Below are 19,057 nucleotides of genomic sequence, written 5' to 3' on the forward strand. Positions count from 1 at the left end.
TGGTTTTATGCTGTAGGTCCCGGACATTTCTTAGCCAGTGATGACGTGATCTTAAGAGTTCCTACATCCCACACAATCACGCTACCGCTCATAGTGAAATCAAGTACAGTTTTATTTAAGAATTGGAAATAATCAGTATCTGTGAAAGAAAATCCAATTTAAAATATTTAAATAAACATTTCTGCATGTAAAAAGAAGAGTAAAATAATTACTCCATTAAATTACTCTCCTAGCTATGGGACGGCCTTCTCTAGAGCAAGCGCTTGGGACCACCCCTGCCGGCTGGCCCTCCAAGCCCAGGACAAGGCGTCAAGCTCTCACAGCAGGGCGCAGAGAGCAAGCCTCTCCCACCAACCTCATCGAGCCACTACAGGAGCAAGATGTGGTGGGAGATCGCAACTATCTAAGGCAGTAAGAAAGTGCAGAGAAGGGACAGTGGGGGTCACTGTGCCTATTACGGAGGGGCTGCTACCAAAAAGCTGGAGCTGTGGCCGACCCTCCTGAGCCTAAGCTACTAACACGTGTATTGGTTTAGGAATACTTCCCTATCGTGTCCATCACTCAGAGTGTTAAATAAATGGAAGGGACTAATCAAGTTTAGTTTTGAGGCTCAAGAAGCAGTTCATACAGATGAAGGGGCAGTGGGGTACGCTGCCTTTCGCTTTCGGCCAGGCTCACCCCACTCACTACCTCTTTTCTGCGAGCTGCTATTCTCGGCCACAGCCTGCAAATCCTCATAAAACGTCTCACTTTACGCTGCTTCAAAGTAGCTTTGTTCTGTGCAGTGCCTTTTTTTCCATTTAAGAATCTCCACTTTAAAACCTGCAATGGAAAAAGTAAGTAATCTCTTGACAGTTTCTTAATTTGAGGGAACTGGTGACGTGGCCTTTACCCAAAAGCTTTTGGGAATACCCCAAAAGCCTGCACTTCATTAACCTGATTCTCTGCATGCACACTGTCATTGCTAAATTTATAAAGTTAAAAATAATCTGAAAATGTCAGTACTAGATGAAAGTCAATCACTTGCCAAATCCTGCCCCTAAGCAGTTCATCTTTTCTCCCTAAGTAACTGCTGACTTCTGCCCTGGGCGTACAAGTCGGGGTGAGGGCGCCCCCCTAGTCCCGCCCCTGGAAGAGCTCTTTAAAGCCCAGGTGATGTAACAGCAGCACCTCGCCACAAAACACCAGGCCCACGTTCTGGGCTCAGGGGCCCGGCAGGAAGGTGGGCTTTGAGAATTCTAGCAGGTGGGGCAAGATGAGATCGCCAAACGCCAACACCTTCAGACTTTCTGTCCACAAAGCCAGGGGGCCATCGTTAGCTGTTCTCCGTCTATTAAAGACAGCTTCACAGCCCTCAGTGGGAATGAAAGTTGGGTCCAATCCCGGTAGATACAGCACAGCACTTTCCCTCAAGCAGCTGGGGATGGCTGCCAAAACCCCAGCCACACCCTCCTCCATTCTGCAGTCCCAGTGAGCGGAGCTGACTTTGCTAAGCGTGGTCTGGAGAACAAGTCAGAAGTGAGTCAACTCGAGTTCCCAGAGTAAGTGCATGTTGAGTCCCACCGGGGAGTGTTCGTGCCAGAAGGACCTGCTGCTGAGTGCTCCAGCGGCGGCCTCGGCCGGCCTGGCTGCAAGGCCCTCACGAGGGCCGATGGCAGAGTCCGCTCACACGGGCGAGCGGCATCCCAGGAATCAACAAACCCGTAAACCTCTTTGGTATACATAATAACAAAAAAAATTAATTAGGCCATGAAATCTAGAAACAAGTGATGTTTCTGAGTTGGTAAAATGCTCTTCCGAACACACGTTTCCAGCGTCTGGTACAGCTAAGCAACGTCCACGTCTGTGTGACTCTGACACAGGATAGATTTCATTTACGCCATTCTCTCTCATCTAAGTATTAAAAACGTTTGACGTTGTTGTTCTAAGTTTTCACAACACCCCTATGAGGTAGGTGGTACTGACCCCATTCTACGGATGGGGAGTCTAGGCACGGAAAGGTTAAGTGGCTCCTCGAAGCCGCCCGGCACGGCGTGGCAGCACAGCAGCCCTCCAGCCGGGGCCGCCGCGGCCGTCGTAATCAGGCTCCGTTAGCGCCACTGTGGAACTGCAGGAAGGATTCCACGCGGAGACCAAGGCCCTCTCTGGTCCAGAATTAAACAAGGGTCCTAAAGCTTACGTACTTAAAGCCAACCACTTTCCCCAAACTTGAAAAACAAAAATACCGACTACATCTCCGTCGGGACCATTTGCTCTATTTAAGACTCTCGTACACTGACTTGCTTGAATGTTGCAGTGGTGTGTGCGTAAACCCCCTTGGGAAAGATAGTGTGAGATGATGTTAGAGATGGTGAAGTTCTGAGAACAGGACATAGAAATCAACAGTTGAGAGATTTCAAATGAAACAGAAAAGTATAAGCTATGGTGAAAGACTGAAATCCCAAACCAACGGAGAGCAATACTTCCCGGTGTCTGACAACGCCTTACACAGAGCACGTGCTCAGTGAGCATTTCTCTGTTAAAGGAAAAATGACACCCCTTTGACATGCCCGTGTCACTGATAACAGCCCCCTCTGGGGAGAAGAGCGGGAGCCAGGACCCTGGGGAAAGCCACAGGGGTCCAGTCTCCCCGGCCAGGGGTGCCCTTGTGAACACAAAGCCACTCAGCCAAGTTGTCTGGAGGTGTCCATTCTGCCAGATAAAAGTTGGGGCTATAAACGTCAAGTGAGTCCCCTCTGAATCTATACTGCTATTTATAAAAAATAGATATGTAAATACGATTAAATATATTAAGAGCCAAAGTGCCTTATAAAGAATTATCTTAAAACTGTATAGATGCTCATGCACTTAAGCACAGAAAGAAGGAGGTCGAAGCTGTGCTGTTTGTGTTTCTCGGTTAAAGATTCTGAACGAATTTCTAACACTAAGCACTGATGCCCACATACCCCTTCCTGCAGAAGCCGCCTTACTCGACATCATGAGTGAGCCCACCTCTCCCGAGGGGTCTTGGTTACACTAAATACCTCGTGGGCCATGGGCTCTCGCCAGGGCCCTTCTGGAGGGGCACTGTTGAATATTGCTGTTATTTGCTCCTTGCCCACCTTTAATCTATGTCCTACCTTGATTGAGCCCAAGAACAGATTGCTCTAGGGTATGGGGTCCTTTGGTCCTAAGGCCTTCTGACCGTTTGGTCTCGAGTGATATTCCAGAAGAGTAACTGGTGACGCATAAAATGATTCGGAAAATCCATTCTGCGGCGTGGCTGCCGGGGGCAGTTCTGTCCCGGGCTGTGTGGAGGGGGGAGGCCCCTCGGCCCAGCCTGGCCCGCTCCAGCTGTGTTATAGCTCCACCTTGACCCCTTTTATAAAAGGCAGGCCTGTGGGCACCCGCTTCTTATACTCCAGGTACTCGTCTCCAAAAAAGTGAATTAATGAGATCTCCTCTTCTTCTGTCCGATCTCGGAAGAATCGCCACACCGTCAGAGCGTAGCCAACGCCACAGATGGGGTTGCACAGCATCACCTGACAGGGGACACAAAGTCGATCGGGGTCAGAGTGTTCCGACACCACGAACGTCAGCAGCACTGCTTCTCCTGAACACCCGCGGACGACTTCCCGTCAGGGAAGGGCCCCAGAGATTCTCAAATACTATGGGGGTCTTGGAGAGCAGCGGCCGGGGCACACGCACTGAAACCACCCCACCGCTTTCACATTAGAGCTAAACACTCATCACGGCAGTTTTCTTTCATACGCTTTTCTGTTGTTCCTCTTATGCGAGAGGTACCTAAAAATTAAAACATCAACTTCTCAGATTTCAGTCCTCAGGCTGACGGCAGCTCCCCGTGGGGCTCCTAGCCTGTCCCTTCCTGTTCCAAGCACCCCCTCCAGCCTGCAGCTGCCTGGTCCCCGGCCCCTGCCCCGCCCGCCCCCCCGCCGCCCCAGCCCATCCCTGTACCAGATCCACTGCTACCTGAGCTTATGAAATCACTTCTTTCTTCAAACCACTCCCCTGCCCCAACCCAGAAAAGCAGCACCTCGGCCACCTCCTCTGGCCCCTTTTCTCTGGGCTGTACCCCCGCTCCGACTGCCTCTCACTTCCTTACTCATGTGTTTTCCCCACTCTTAAGAATGTCTTCCCCACTGATCCACAGCCAAACAGTCCCTCCAGGCCAAGAACACCTCCCGGCTCTCAGGAACTTCCTGTGCTGTGTGGGAAACCCACTACTCCACCCCTGCCCCTTCTGATGGACCCCTACGGACACATGTCTTCCCCCAGTGGGCGATTTCCACCAAGAGCCAGGCACATGCCCTTGACTTCTTATTCCCATCACTACTTACTGGGCACTTAACCGTATTCCAGGCACAAGTTAAGCCCTTTACGACCAATAAGCCCCTACACTGAACCTCTGGGGCGGCACTGCTGTCCGCAGTGTGTGAGGACAGAGAGGCCAAGCAGCCAACATGAGAGCCAAGACTGGCCCTGTCAGTGTCCCAGAGCCTGTGCCCTCACAGCCAGCAACCACATGTGGCTTCCCAACACACCCTATACTAGGGTTTCCCAACTGCAGCCCACAACCTGTTACTGAGCCCCGAAATCCATTTAGAGCATCACAAATAACAAGATAGAAAACAGGAGTATTTTGTACTCAGTAAGAACAAGTATTGCTCTGCGAAAGACCTGTTCCGTTTTCATGCATGTCTGTGTGCCGGGCCACAGTGTAAAAAGACCTATGGTCAAAGAGGTACGAAAACTCTTTAGTCCTAGAGCACTTAAATACATAGGTAGCATTTATGGTAAATTACACGATTCAACTATAATCAACTTGTTCCCAGGGAGTATGATCGTTAATGCAGCAGTCTTAAGTTTCAGAAATGAAAGTTTTAAAATAAATCCTGGGGCGCCTGGGTGGCTCAGTCAGTTAAGCGTCCGACTCAATTTTGGCTCAGGTCATGATCTCACCATTCGTGAGACTGAGCCCCGAGTCAGGCTGTGTCCTGATAGGGTGGAGCCTGCTTTGGATTCTCTCTCCCTGCTCCCAGCCCCTCCCCACTCATGCTCATGCGTGGTCTCTCTCAAAACAAACTTTAAAAAAATAAATGAAAAGAAAAGAGAAAAGGAAAGAGGGAAGGAAAGAGGGAAGGAAAGAGGGAAGGAAAGAGGGAAGGAAAGAGGGAAGGAAAGAGGGAAGGAAAGAGGGAAGGAAAGAGGGAAGGAAAGAGGGAAGGAAAGAGGGAAGGAAAGAGGGAAGGGAAGGGAAGGAAAAGAGAAAAGAAATCCTGTGTGGTAACCTGCCCCTTCTACACCGTGGGGGGGGGGGGGGGGGTTCACCAGGGAGTCCCCTAAGGACCATGTATTGCCAATGGAATGCTTGGGGGCCCAGAATGGATTTTCTCAAGGAGATGAGGAGTTTCCTGAGCTCTGTTCACATTCTCTGGCCAAGTCTTTCTAGGACCAAGAAAACAGATTCAAGAGGCAATGGTCAGGAAGCAAGGCTCAGTCTGCAACCCGAGACACAGCCAACCTCGGTAGCTCACGTTAAACCTAATACACGACCCAGGCCTCAACAAGAGCAGCTTCTGATGAAAATCAGAATCCACTTGAGCAGCAGAAGGCTCTCTCTCTCCCTGAAGCCCCATCTCTGTTCTCATCCCACAAGGGCACTCCAGATCTAAGGTGAAGAAGCAGGGAAGGGGTAGGGCAGATGGGGTCACAGCACCTAGAATCGCCAGCAGTTTACAAGTTTAGGACACCCAGATTTTAGGTACACAGTGAAAACAAACAAACAAACAAACAAACTAATAAAAAACAAAAAAAAAAAACCCAAAAAACATTAAGGACTAAATCCATTCTTTTGGGTTTTATTTCATTACCACTTGAAACACAACAGAGAGCACATGCACCTATTTCAAGGAGACCAATAACCTTGCAGAGCCAATGAAATCCACTGAACTGTACCTTTCAAAATGGTACGTTTTATGGCGTTAGATTTTTTAAACTGTAAAAAAAATCCAAGGTGACCACTGTCATTTCTGATACTGTACCTGGGTTCCAATGCTCCAGTAAAACCACCCGACGTAAGAAGGATGCCGAAACCAAGCATACACTCCGCTTGTCACCAGGGTATGAGTCTCTGATTTTTCATTCTGCACCACGTGATTGAAATTGGAACCCGCTGTGAACATGGCCGCTTTCCTCAGACATTCTCCAAAGACCACCATCAGCAACCCCAAGGCACTGAGCCAGGTGATCTGCTTCAGTTCTGGAGGAGAGACATGTGACAGACAGGAAGTGAAGACTTGGGCCCATGGAGCTCCCCCTGCAGATGCTTAAAATGAACCTATTTCTCCAAGGCCAGCAACATTAGGAAACATGCTAGTGGGCAATTAGCATTTGTCATCACATTAAAATTTAATTATAAGCAAAGCACATTCCCCTAAGTTGTGCTGTTCATTTGCTTCAAGTGCCAACAACCCAATTAGAGCATCATGGCAAAGACCTGATGAGCTCTCCATCCGTGTCCCTCTGTCACACGCCCCTCCTTCCCTTGGGGACAAGGACAGCTAAGTGAAGCAGAGAGGGATCCAATGTTTCCCATTCTGGCCCTTTACCAAATCCTGGGAACCACATATATTTTACTTAATTTGCTGTGGAAAGTTCCATTTGAGAGTAGGTTTCAGGTGCAGAGGTTTTTGCTAATAACATCTTGACACGAAAAGTCTCAAGTCACAGAAAATGAACAGATGTGAATCTCTGACTGTAAACTTAGAATTATAGCTATCGAAGGTCGGGACTTCACATGAGGTAGTGCGGTACGTCGTGGAAGGCTTAAAGCAAACGGTCAACATGTCCTCCGTTCAAAATCCGGAAGCGGAACCCACAAGCTGTGCTTGTCCTTTATAAAGAGCTTAGTGAGGACGGAGAGCTGGGGAAAGTCACTCGGAGAGATTACACCTGGGAGGCGAGCCCACGTCACCACCCTCAGGCCTGCACAGAAGCCACCCTTCTCCCCTCCAGAGGGAAACGTGGGACACACTGACCTGGCCAAAAGATATTTTCGAGTGTGAACTCTATCCAAGAAGAAAGAGCAGCTACTGTGTACTCCAGACTGTGATTCAGGAGAAAGGAATCCAAGGACAGACTTTTGGGGTTATTGACTGCTGTGACCAAATATTCGGAATAATGGAATAGTGACAAGGAGCACATATACCTATTTAAAAACAAAAAGAAAGAGAGGTAAGTTGGGGCAAGGGAATCAAGTTGACCGTAAGTCCAAGTGCAGATCTGGGTCTGCCAAACTGTCCCTGGATTCTCTGAGGAGGTCCTGCTGTCACCTACCTGAGAGTGGACATCAGGCACCCACATGTAGCGTTACTCTTCGGGTCTGCAGAAGGTGGGGCTTTGAAAAGACTACTTTTGAATGTAACAGACCCCACAAACAGACTAGGGTCATGAAGACATTATGGGCCCTTCAGTCTTTTAGAAAGGATACCACACACAGTAAAATATGAAAGTGGAACAGTCAAAACAAAGCAGTGATGTATGTTGAATACAAAAATTCAGCGAAACAAATAACTCCAGCAAAGAAGGATTAGATGGCTTAGAGAACTGATAACGGGAGATAAAGCCTTTTACCTTGAAGCCACTGGTTCATATCCAGGTCAGGGACTAGAAGGCTCAAGGGAATGAAATCATAGTGTAGGGGAAAATCCTACAGTGGCCGTGGGGGAGGCGCTAGATGTGACCTAATAGAAATTAGAGACGGAAAAGGCCTGTGAAGATGAGCCAGAGCCTTGCCCCTTCCTGTCACTGAGGACCTGTACCCTCTTCTGGGAAGGGCTCGTCACATTACTGATGAAGGCGCCTATGGGGAGGGTGCCAGGGAGACCTGTTTCTGCCTGCAACAGAAGCGACCGATGGGCACAAGTTCTCAAGGTCCGAGACATAGGGACCTAGCTGGACATCAGAGACCGTACAGAATCGTCAACAGCCTTCAGCCAGTCAGAGAGGAGACACAGGGATGAGGATATACCACTTCTGACCCTCTGATCCTCCCACCCTCGCCTCAAAACCACTCTTCCCCCAAATACATCTTACCAGCCAAAGTGACTCCAAGAAGACTGGCTAAAACTTAGCAACATGCCGCAGCCGAACACAAAGCCAAGGAAGCAAGCTCGGATGGCTATCTGAAATGGACCCAAAAGAAGCTCAGTCACCGGGCTGTTCCCTGAGCATACATCCGGGCTGCAAGAGCACACACCCCACTTCCTTGGGACAAGTAGGCTACTGGGAAACACTTAGAGCTGATCTGCTCAGAGACTAAGAGGGTAAGGCAGACGTGCCTGGGGTTCAAATCCGGCATCCACCCCTCTCTGGTTGTGTGGCCTTGGACAAGTTACTTAACCTCTCTGGACCTCCGTTTCCCCCCTATACACAACGGGGACAACAATGGTACCTACCTTTTAGGACTGCTGTGAAGAGTACCCGCATAAAGCACTTAAGAGTGCTGTAAGTTCGAGCTACCATTGCTATTATTACTGCTATTAGGATTCAGAGCAGTGGGAACACCGCATGAACCTCGTTTACTGGCCAGACTCCCCCAAGTCCACGCAGTTAAGTCTAGTCGGGGACGTGCGGGGCTCTGTGCCCAAGCCCCTCCGAGTAACACTGCGGGGGCTTCTGACCTGACTTGGCGGCAGGTTAAGTGTGTCTCCACAACTTAAATGACATAAAAGAACTCGTGGGCCCGCTTCCTCCCCACGCCAAGCGCAGCTGCTGAACCGCACCAACTGCAACTTCCCACCCACTCCGCGGGAGAGAGAGGGCCCGCGACCCACGCCCCGCCCCACCCCCCACCCCCACCAGCCTAGTGAGGCGGGGTCCCTCCTGCCAACTGAACTTCCGGAGAAAGAACACGCCCGGGGGAGGCGGTCCCTCCCACAGGCCCAGCTCCCGGCCCACCCCGACCCCGAGGGGGACGGAGCCCGCGCGCTGCGCCCAACCCACCCGGGTCCCGCCCTCGCCCCGGCCCCGGCCCCGGCCCCCCCCCGCCCGGCCCGCACCTGGTAGCGCGGCGGCCGGTAGAGCAGCAGCAGCAGCGCGTTGAGCCCAGCCACGTAGAGCGCCAGCCCGGTGCGGCCCTGCAGGCCGGCGCGCGTGAGCAGCGGCAGCGCGAGCACCGAGGCGCCCAGCAGGAAGGTGGCCAGGCTGAGGCGCGCCTCGGAGCCCGGCGGAGCCCGCGCCGCGCAGCCCGCCATGGCGCCGGGCGGCCGACGAGCGGGCGACGGCGCCGGCTGTAGCCCGGGGAAACCCGCCCGCCGCGCCTGCGTACTGCGCCGCCGACGCCGGCTGGGAAGCGCCGCCGCCTGGAGCCCCGCGCCGCCCGAGAGCTCTCGCGATACCGCCGCGCAGCGGGGCGGGGACCCGGCTTTGGCGGGAGCGCCCCGCCCACGGCCCCGCCCCACCCCGCCCCGTCAGCCCCGGGGGAATCCTCTGACCCCACCCCCCACCCCCACCCCCACCCCCCGGCCGAGCGGCGGACGGCGGGCGGGGCGCCTGTGTCCCCGGCGGAGAGGCGGCTGCCGGCGGCTGCCAGAAAGCAGCCCCAAACTCAAGAACGCCCCTGTCCCAAGAAATCAGTCTGAAGCGACCCTGCCCTCGGACGGCCCCGCGCGGTGCCCCGGCGAAGCCGACACCCCTCGGCGCGCAGGCGCGAGCGGGGCGGCCCGCCAGGTGCCCAGGCTGCGACCGCGCGGGGACCCTGCCCTGGAGGCAGCCGGAACACCCCGGACTGGGCAACCGCGCGCGGGACGACCGCCCACTTCGTGGGGAGGGAGCATGTTGGCCAAGAGCGAAAAAGCGCCGGAGGCTCCACCGCGTTTTCCAAAAGGCAGAGTCCAAAAGTTGACAGTGCGACTTTGGCTTCGCTGGGGAAAGGCACAAGCAGACGTGTGAGCATGGGGGAAAGATTGGAATTATTTCACAGCGGTCACCTTCAGGTGATGGGACTCGGGGTGACATTCATTGTCTTCTTTATATGTTGTATGCTTTTGTGTTTTCCACGTTGCCCACAGTCAACACACATCACGTTTTGAATCGGAAATTGCTCTTTTCTTTGAAAGGGTTAATGTCCTCTTCTGGGGAGCTCACAGAGGGATGATGAAGGAGAAAAGCAAGTGAGGAAGTGACCAGAATGGAGTATGGCGGGTGGGAGTGGACAGGAGCCAAGTAAGAGTGGAGGAGAGGGAGGGCCTCCAAGGAGGGGCCCGCGGATGGGCGGGCAGAGGGCTAGGAGGCAACTCGGAAGAGATGCCGGAGCTAGGTCTTGAGGGCACTCGGGGACCCGCAGCGTTAGGCTGCAAATGAGAGCAAGGACATCTGTGGGGAGGGAGGGAGGGAGGGTTGGCACTGAGTTTGCAGACACAGAGGCAGGAGAAAGGAAGCCTGAGTTGGGATGGGGGACAGGCCCCCGGGGAGGCTGGAGCCCAGAGTAGTGGGTCAGAGAGCGCGAGACCAGACTGAGCTGCAGTCAGCCCGGCCTGCATCTGGGCCTCTGGCTGCCCCACTCTCTCGTCTGTCCCTGCAGGACCTGGCAGGAGGCCTGAGGTCTGAGCAGCTGGGCTCAGGGAAGGATGGAGAGCCTGGGATTGAATCCTGGTCTGAGGACTGCCGTGGCCCAGCTTTGTAACCTCGGACAAACCAACTCCCAAGTCTCAACGTCCTGTAAAACAGGGGTCCTGATTTCACCATCAGGTATTGACAGTGTTCTCCCAAGCCTTGTACCATGTTTAAATGGTGCTCAGGAGACATTTGCTAAACTGGGTTCATGGGAATTGAAAGGAGATGTAATGTTTTTGTTGTTTTTAAGTCTGTTTAACTTTTTTTTTAAGTTTTATTTATTTACTTTGAGAGAGAGGGAAAGAGCATAAGTGGGGAGGGGCAGAGAGAGAGAGAATCTCAACTCAACTCCATACTGGCAGCACAGAGCTGGACATGGGGCTCAAACTCACAAACCGTGAGATCATGAGCTGAGCTGAAACCAAGAGTCGGATATGTAACCAAGTGAGCCACGCAGGCACCCCAACTTTGTATTTTAAGACATTAAATCTCCAGGGTGCCTTTGGCCATTGGCATCTGCTGTCCACACTGACTTAGGGCCTTGATCTACCCCCCCCCCCCCGGGACTGGCTCCCTTCTGGGGGCAAAGAGTAACATGAAATCCAGTTTAGCCAGTCCAGGCAACCCCCTCTCCTTTGCCCATCACTTCAGACCATCCTTCTCCATCAGCCCTGATTAGGGAACATGGGGCAAGCTGAGGACAAAGTACAGGCTAACGGCACCCCCACCCCCACCCCAGGTGGGATATCTGTGTCTTCCTGCGACACTCCTGACTGCTCAAGAACAGGGGAAAAGAAAGAAAGCAAATGTCTGACTGATGGAGATCACAGTCATACAGAACAGGAGTCTCCTTCAGTCTACGGATAACTTAGTAAACTGCAAGTAAAAAGCAATCTCCTCCATAATCTCCAGAAACCTATAGACTCCGTTTCCTGGAGCCCTAATAGCACCCTCACCAAGATGGAAGGGGGTTTAAGTGCTTGCCATGGTGATGTGGGAAACAAAGGCAAATGAAAAATTGATTTCCCTTACTGCCCACAGCCCAGTGATGAGTCCTTGAAAGGGGCAGAGTGAGCAACCTCCCTCAAGGAGCTCAGCTGACTGGACGATGACACTTTGCTAGGGGCAAAAGGGAATCTTGGCTTAACATTATCCTGACACTCCCCCCCCCCCCCAGGATTCTGTGAGTCTCCTTAAACACATAAACATTATTTTGCAACCTTATTTATCTTTAATCCCCAAGTATATGTTGGCAATTAAACTCCAAGTATATGACTCCTGATACACATCTGAAGGGTCTCATGACTGAGGTTTTACTAAGCAGTAATAAATGACGTTTTGCTAACAACAGCTAGACCCTCAAGGTCCTGGAAACCTTTCTTCTAAAATTTCTTAGAGACTTACTCTGTCCCTAACCCCCTCCCAACCTGAAGGTATATAAATCAGTTACTCTTGGTAACCCCAGTGCAGCTCTTTCTTGCCACGGGTCCCGTCCCGTGCTTTAATAAAATCACCTTTTTTGCACCAAAGACATCTTTGAGAATCCTTTCTTGGCTGTGGGCTCCAACCCCCCACCATCACCCCGAAACCTCATCAAGCCTCATCTTGGAGAAGGAAGAAAGGAAGGGGAAGCAGTCTCTTCCCAGGTATGGCCAGACCTGAGGGAAGGGGGATCTTTAGAAGTGACTGGAGTTGCTGAATCTGTCAGGACCCAGGGCTCACAGAGCAGTAAGGGAGGAAACAGGCAAGTGAGCAAATATATGCACACACTGGCATAGACCCAGAGAAACAAAGTCACACACAGAGATACAGAGATGCACAGAGTAACAGTAATTCAACCAGCGATAGGGACAGAAACACACAACGAGTCCTGGTTTCCTACCAGAGAAAAGCAATCTGATCAAAGAAATCCACTCTGCATCTGGCTCTCATCCCCAGGCAGGAGAACAACAAACCCGTAAAGATATAAGAAAATAAAGGAAAACTACTCAGCCCTGGGATGCCTTACTTGCCTTCTTTTGTAAAGAAGCATTTGAATGTGTTTTGTTCTTGGAGCTGGGAGGCAAGGAGAAAGGGAGCCCTTTCTCATGCAGGAAGGTCCCTCTGCAGGGTCTCCCCTGCACGTCCCCCCGCCCCCAGCCCCCATCCTGCTATTCACCCACCAGCTGAGGTGGTTTTCCATCTTGGGTCTAAGTGCAGTTTCCTCCTGCTTAAAGAGTCCTAAGAACCAGCTTGACTTTTCCAAGTTAAACTGTAGGCTGAGATGAAATTAGCCTCTCTCTCTTTTTTTTTAAATTTTTTTCTCTCTCTCTCTTTTCTTTATGATTATTTATTTATTTTGAAAAAGAGAGTGTGGGAGAGGGGCAGAGAGAGAATACCAAGCAGGTTCCTGCTGTCAGCACAGAGCAGGACTGGGGACTGGGGCGGGGGAGGGGGGCTCGATCTCGAGAACCATGAGATCATGACCTGAGCCGCAATCAAGAGTCAGGCACTTAACCGACTGAGCCACCTAGGCGCCCCTACCCTTTTTCTTAAACGGGGTTGCTTTATGGAGCAAGAGAGAATGTAGCAAGTGCGAAGCACGCAAGACGCAGGTGCTGGCGTGAGGTGTGAACCAAACACCTCAACCCACACCAGCTTCCCAGGATGAAAAGTTGGCTCTTGTCCAAGCTTGACACCAAGTAAGAAAAGGTCTGAGAACTGGCCTCTCCCCTCCCTCTGCCGGTGGGTCTCTGGGGCTCCTTGTCACTCACAGGCCCTCCGTCTCATCCACTTCCCACATGGAGGCCAGGAAGGGCCTGCTCATCTCCCCGGGAGGGAACCCTGATCCTCCAACAGTTTTCTTCTCCCTCCTCTGACCATTCTGGGCTCCAGGCATGAAAGCCTCCTCTCTCCAGTCTGGAAACGGGTAAATGATGTGAATTTATGAGCACATCAGCCCAAAGTGCCTAAGTCACAAGTGCACAAAAGGGCCGGGTAAATATTTAAAGATTAGAGCCAGCTGGGGAGAAACACAAAGGCCTGGGACAATGGGGGTCTCTCTGAATTCACTCTCCCTCAGCTGGGCCAGCCCGGTTCAGTGTGGATGCACTCACCGGAGTCCCAGCCTTTGTCCCCTGGAGGGCCCTTGGCTGCCAGGCCATTCGGAGTTCCAACACAGCTAAAGAGAGTTAAACAATCGCAGCCACTCCAACCCCATCTGGAGACAAATGGCTGAGTCATTTCAGAGCTTTTGCTGTGTCCCAATAGTTAATTACACGAAGCAATCACTTCATTCCCCTTTGAAATGCATCTGCAGAGACGGCCGGCTGGCGTATTTCTTCCCCGAAGTCACCTCGCGGGCGGTGGCCTCTGCGGCACTCCCCAGTAAACTAGCATTGCTTTCAATCCCTGGGTGCTGCGGGAGGGAAAGGGGCTCTCACCCAGGGCGGAGAGGTTACACAGGGCCATCGCCTGGGAGGGTCGGTAGACTATCTGCTGCGGCTCTTGTCCTGGGGCCTGCAAACCCCCTGCCTACCTCCTTTCCAGACCTTAGTTGCTCTGTAACAGTTTTTCTTTAGGCAAAGTCGAGAGAACCAAAGGCGAAAGGGAGAACGAAGGCACAGGCCACTTTTTGCCGTCAATTCCCAAGCCTGAGGAAGCAGAGGACTGAGTGTTCCTTGAATCCCCCCGAGGTCTCCAGAACTACAGAAGGATTTTTTTTTTTTTCCCCTTGAATGAGCAAAGGGCAACCTGGGTCTCCCCAGCGCTTTGCCGGAACTCGTGCTCCTTTCCAGGCCCCCTGGGGAGCCCAGATGCTAAAGATGGAAAGGGAGTCGGTGGCCTACATCCCAGTTTGCATAAGCCCGGCTTCTAAGATAGTCCACGTCCTTCCCAGCAGCCGGAGAGGCTTCGCCCTGCTTGCTCTTAGATAAGGGGGGGGGGGGGGGAGGGTGTGCCGCCCCTCCCACCCCACCTCGGAAAACGCACCCGCCCAACTTTTAGGCACACCTTCGGAGCCCCCCCCACCCCCACCCCGCCGCCTGCCTGTGAGTGTGCTGAGGATGGTCTAGCTCAGGACTCACAGAGTGGGGGAGGAGGGCAACTGAGTCTTAGTGGGGACGTGGCCGCCCAGGATCCCGAATTGCGCATAAAGTGGGGGTTTCCCCGCGCGCGGGGAAAAAGGGAGGGTGGAATCCTCACCAGGATCTGTTTCAGCCCTGAGTCCTGCCCGACCCTCGCCCGACTTAAGGGCGGTTCTCGGCGGGCGAGCCGCGCTGGGAGTGGGGAAACCCGGAAAGCAGAGAGAAAATCAGCCTAGGCGGGGAGTCGCGGGGACGCCAGCCCGGGGACTTGTCCCGGGATGGGGGGGGGTGCTAAATGGGGGCGCTGGGGGCGGTGCCGGGGTAGGGGTAGGGGGCAGCGAGGCGGAGGCCCATTAAGTGGGCGGAGGCAGAATTTGACGGCTGCGAGTCCGGCCCAGGCCGCCCCACCAGGCTCGCCGCCCGCAGCCAAAGCAGAACATTGCGAATTAGTTCATTTTGCGGTCAATTTTCCACTGCTTAAGAACACACTAAGCCACCCACGTGAGCGGCCCCACCTAGCGCGACCGGGAGCCTTCCGCTCGGGCTCGAGAGGAGTGACGGCCCCAGGAGCTGCGGATGCTAGGGTGCGGGCAGGGGCGGGCCGCGGGCCCCTTTATGGCGGCCCTAACTCTGGAGAGGGGGCGGGCCGCGAGGGCTGCGCCGAGGGCCATTGGTTTGCTAATGCGCCCGAGTTGAAAGGCGCGGGCGGCGGTTTATGGGGAGGGATCATAATTAGAGGACAAATTGCCCCGCAGCCCGCGCGGCTGAGAGCGGGGGCGGGGGCGGAGGGCGACCGCCGGAGCGAGGCGCGCGCCCAGCTTCCGTGCAGATGTGCGGCCGCTGGAAGCCCGCGCGCAGCGGGGCGCCCGGAGTTTGGCCCCGAGGGGGAGGGCGCGGGCGGGCTTTGTGGGGCCGGCACAATGCCCTTAACAGTCGGCTGCCCCCTTTGTGCCCGGCCCCGCCGCCCGCCTGCCCGCGGCGCCTTTGTACCGAGCCGCCACCGCCCCAAGCCGGGGGAGCGCACGGAGGCCAGTGGGGCCCGCTCAGCCCCCGGTGTTTCAAAGCTGCCCGGCGCGTGCCAACGCCGGCCGGCCGGCTTCGGCCCCGCCGCCCGCCCCGGGCCCGGCCCGGCCCGATCTGGCCCGGGGTCCTGCGGCCGGGGCGGAAGAGCACCTCGGAACCCCGGCCGACGCAGCCTGGGCCTTGAAAGGAGGGCGGAGCGCGATTCTCCACGCTGCTAGGCGCCTGAGAAGCCTCTGCCCCAGGCAGGGCCCATCAATACTCCGGGCAGGGGCGGGTGTGGGGGAAGAAGATAGCCCCTCTCCAGGGAGCCATGGGGCCCATCCGGGACCCAACAGTCTCCCCTCCCCCTCGCGCTGGGTCCCTCGCCAAGGCCGATTTGTTTATTCCTCTGCCGCAGGGCTCAACTGCAGAACTTTTGCGTCGAAGCTACTTCCTTGCCCTCGCGAGTAGCCGTGGGAGCCAGCATTGTTCGGAGCCCCATTTTATAAACCTTGAACCTGGGACCCTGCGAACCCAGGACAGGGAGGTAACTGGAGATGAGTCCAGGGACATCGTCCTGCCAGCCACAGCTACTGGAGTCCTGCTCCTGGGGCCCAACCCGGGACTGCAGCAGTCCTGCTGTAGGGCCTAACAGGTCCTGGGGTGGGTGTCTCTTCCACTGAGCTCCCTGGGTCTCCAACCACAGCCCGAATAATGAACAGTGTTTGGGGGTCCCAGACCTCCAAGAGCACAGAACAATGCTCTCGCCATATGACCAGTGATCTTTCTCACCCTCACCTTTCATTTGTTGGGAGCAAGAGAAGGCCGGTGGGAATAAACTCCCCGGCTGTGAGGGCAAGTGGCAGAGCCTGAGTTGTCCAGCCTGGAAACTCAGGACTGAAACTAGCCCAGCTGGAAGAGTGTGGGCTGAGGCCTAACAGGGCCAGAGGGCACTTGGAGTCAGGACACACACCTGAGCACAGGAATGCTCCCAGTCCAAGACCCCAGCTAGGAGGAGACTGGCTGTGGCCCCGAGGGCGGGCTGCACGCTTTAATGGGACACATGTCGCTGTGTGGCCCCCTCAAGCCCAGCCTGTGCCCGGCTTTGAGCAGACACAGGCAGAAAATCGCTGCATTGTCCCAACATTAGGACGACTAATGTGGCGTTGCCAGCGTGGCCAGAGCGTGAAACCCGTGAAACCCGCAGAAAGGCCTTGCTGGCGGGTCCTCCCTGCCTCCGCATCTTCATCAGACACACGGAGGCCTGGTGTGTTGTCATAGTCATTAGCGGGGCTCAGAACCAGCTGGACCCATGGACCTTCCTCAGTGGGTGCCCCCCAGAATGCTTGGAGGCAAGGGACGGCAAGCACTAGGTAAGTGGGACTAGTGAGGCTCGGTCCCTAGGGACACTAAACACTGGGACAGAACAGGGCACGGAGGGATGTGCATGGGAGGGGACCCCAGACTCGGGAAGTAGTGGGGACGAAAGGGATATGGGAAAGACTGAGAAAGGGGAAGAGGAGGGCCCCTTGGAAGAAAGGAGGGTTCCTGGAGGTAAGGCTGAAGCCTGGGCTTTGAGAGGGGGTCGCACAGAGAGGTGGGGAATTTCCCAGTGCATCCCTCTCTCATCTCCTCCCCCTCGGGGTTCCTCGAGTCCAGGAGCACCTCATTGACATGTAAACGAGGAGCCCCTATAAAGGCGGCACTGCCTCCCACAGGAGCAGATACGACAACATGGGCACTAAGCCTGGGACCCAGGGCAGCTCCGGTGGCCAAGCCGGCGGCTTCCGCAAGGTCTGGGATCCTGAAGGGCTCAGGGTGTGGGCCTGCCAAGCCGGGGGTGGGGTGGGGCAAAGGGCAAGAGGACCCTGGCCCTGTCCTATAATGCCACCCCTCTACAGATCTCCAAGCCACTGATGGAGAAGAAGCGACGGGCACGCATCAATGTATCGCTGGAGCAGCTGAAGTCGTTGCTGGAAAAACACTACTCCCACCAGGTGAGACGTGGGGATGTGGTGAGGTGGGGGTGATACGATCCCCAACCTCATCCCTTCCAAGTCGGACTGTGCAGCTAAGAGCCCTTTCCACGGATCTGCAGATCCGGAAACGCAAGTTGGAGAAGGCGGATATACTGGAGCTGAGCGTCAAGTACATGAAAAGCCTTCAGAACTCGGCTCAAGGTGGGAGGGAGTCTGGAGGGGATAGGGCAAGGATCTGAGGGGGGGGACACTTGTGGCGTCAGACCCGTGGATATCACAAGGCCAGATAAAGGAGGGATGGATGAGAAGAGAGCTCGGGGCAGTAGGCAGCTGGGTGAGGAGAGGGCCCCAGATTGCTGGAGGCAGGAGGCTGCGAAGACCCTGCAGTCTAGTGCAGTCGCAATCCGGGTGAGCGAGGGTCTGGACCCTGGGAAAGAAACTCAGGTTGCCTAGCCCCTCCTCTCCCTTCCCCGCCACATTTCTCCCCTCCTTTTCTCTCTCTACACCTCTCCTTTCCTCCTCCCCTCTCCTATTCTTCCCTCCCCTTCACATTTCTCCTGTCCGCTCCCCTCCCCCCAGGGCTCTGGCGGGTCCCCAGCGGAGCCGAGTTCCCGTCTGGCTTCCGCAGCTGTCTGCCGGGAGTTAGCCAGCTTCTGGGGCGCGGAGAGGACGGCGGCGGCGGCCTGCGCTGCCCCCTGGCGCTTGAGCGCGCAGGTGGCAGCACCATGGACAGCGCCAGCCCGAGCCCGGAGGCGCCCGCGCCGCTTGGCTCCTGCGTCCCCGCCCTTTGGGCCCCTGCTCCAGCCATCGGCGCCTCGAGGTCCCAGCCACCCCGGCTCCTCTTCCCTGGAGGTCTCCCCGGCCCGTCCTCCAGCGTCCCGGGGCCGCAGCCGGCCCCTCGCCGCTGCGCCGAGAGCCCAGGGCCGGGTCTGGGGGTTTGGCGGCCCTGGTGAGTCCCGGCGCCGCCTCAGACTCAAGGGGGCCCCCTTCTGGCCCCGGGACGCAGAGACTGTTTAGAGCGCGCCTGCGGTGATGGCCGGGACCCCAGTCTTCCAAGTCTTGGTCCCGTGGCAGGGGTGGCTGGGAGGGTGCCGCGTGCCCGCGAACGCGAGGAAATACACGGAGCCTCGAGGGGGACCTGTGCCCCCCCCCCCAGCCCCACCTACTCAAGCTGGACCCGCTCTCTCCTCGTCCCACCTTCTCGCGGGGCTGGGAGGGGATGTCCCAGGCTGCTCCTCTTTCCCAGGGCCCCCGGCGGGCAGCCCGCCCCCGCCCCCGCCCCCGCCCCGCAGCCTCGCCGCTGTGGGAAGGTCGCCGTCGGCAGCGGCGCAGAGCGGACCCCTCGCAGCGAGGAGAATCGCTGCCCCGCCCCGGCCCATTCAGCCAGCCGAGGACGCC

The 19,057-nt window shown here is 55.4% G+C and overlaps 2 protein-coding genes across 3 annotated transcripts; one reads left to right on the top strand and one right to left on the bottom strand.

Moving 5' to 3' along the window:
• Positions 1-94: 94 nt before the first annotated feature.
• ICMT (isoprenylcysteine carboxyl methyltransferase) lies at positions 95-9,348 on the bottom strand. The gene is made up of 5 exons (XM_023258019.2): positions 9,060-9,348; positions 8,095-8,183; positions 7,038-7,207; positions 6,042-6,259; positions 95-3,521 (listed from the first exon to the last, which is right to left on the bottom strand). Exons 1-5 carry the CDS (start codon positions 9,252-9,254, stop codon positions 3,339-3,341), a joined length of 855 nt encoding a protein of 284 aa, XP_023113787.1. The 5' UTR covers positions 9,255-9,348; the 3' UTR covers positions 95-3,338.
• Positions 9,349-16,900: 7,552 nt separating this feature from the next.
• Positions 16,901-18,897, top strand: HES3 (hes family bHLH transcription factor 3). 2 transcript variants are annotated; one of them, XM_023258021.2, is made up of 5 exons: positions 16,901-17,053; positions 17,399-17,474; positions 17,582-17,677; positions 17,779-17,860; positions 18,239-18,897. In XM_023258021.2, the coding sequence occupies exons 2-5, from the start codon at positions 17,415-17,417 to the stop codon at positions 18,610-18,612; spliced, it is 612 nt and encodes a 203-aa protein (XP_023113789.1). In that variant the 5' UTR covers positions 16,901-17,053; positions 17,399-17,414; the 3' UTR covers positions 18,613-18,897. The 2 variants fall into 2 exon arrangements, with proteins under 2 accessions (XP_023113789.1, XP_023113790.1); XM_023258022.2 differs by lacking the exon at positions 17,399-17,474.
• The last annotated feature ends 160 nt before the right edge of the window (positions 18,898-19,057 follow it).

Source organism: Felis catus, chromosome C1 (assembly GCF_018350175.1).
Source record: "Felis catus isolate Fca126 chromosome C1, F.catus_Fca126_mat1.0, whole genome shotgun sequence".
Classification (NCBI taxonomy): domain Eukaryota; kingdom Metazoa; phylum Chordata; class Mammalia; order Carnivora; family Felidae; genus Felis; species Felis catus.

Excerpts from the sequence above, each read along its gene's own strand:
- ICMT (XM_023258019.2), bottom strand. The coding sequence starts at position 9,254 with ATGGCGGGCTGCGCGGCGCGGGCTCCGCCGGGCTCCGAGGCGCGCCTC. Across the intron at positions 8,184-9,059 it reads ACCGGCCGCCGCGCTACCAG|ATAGCCATCCGAGCTTGCTT; the intron begins GTGCGGGCCGGG and ends GGTCCATTTCAG. Across the intron at positions 3,522-6,041 it reads ACTGGAGCATTGGAACCCAG|GTGATGCTGTGCAACCCCAT; the intron begins GTACAGTATCAG and ends GTCCCCTGTCAG.
- HES3 (XM_023258021.2), top strand. The coding sequence starts at position 17,415 with ATGGGCACTAAGCCTGGGACCCAGGGCAGCTCCGGTGGCCAAGCCGGC. Across the intron at positions 17,475-17,581 it reads AAGCCGGCGGCTTCCGCAAG|ATCTCCAAGCCACTGATGGA; the intron begins GTCTGGGATCCT and ends ACCCCTCTACAG. Across the intron at positions 17,861-18,238 it reads CCTTCAGAACTCGGCTCAAG|GGCTCTGGCGGGTCCCCAGC; the intron begins GTGGGAGGGAGT and ends CCCTCCCCCCAG.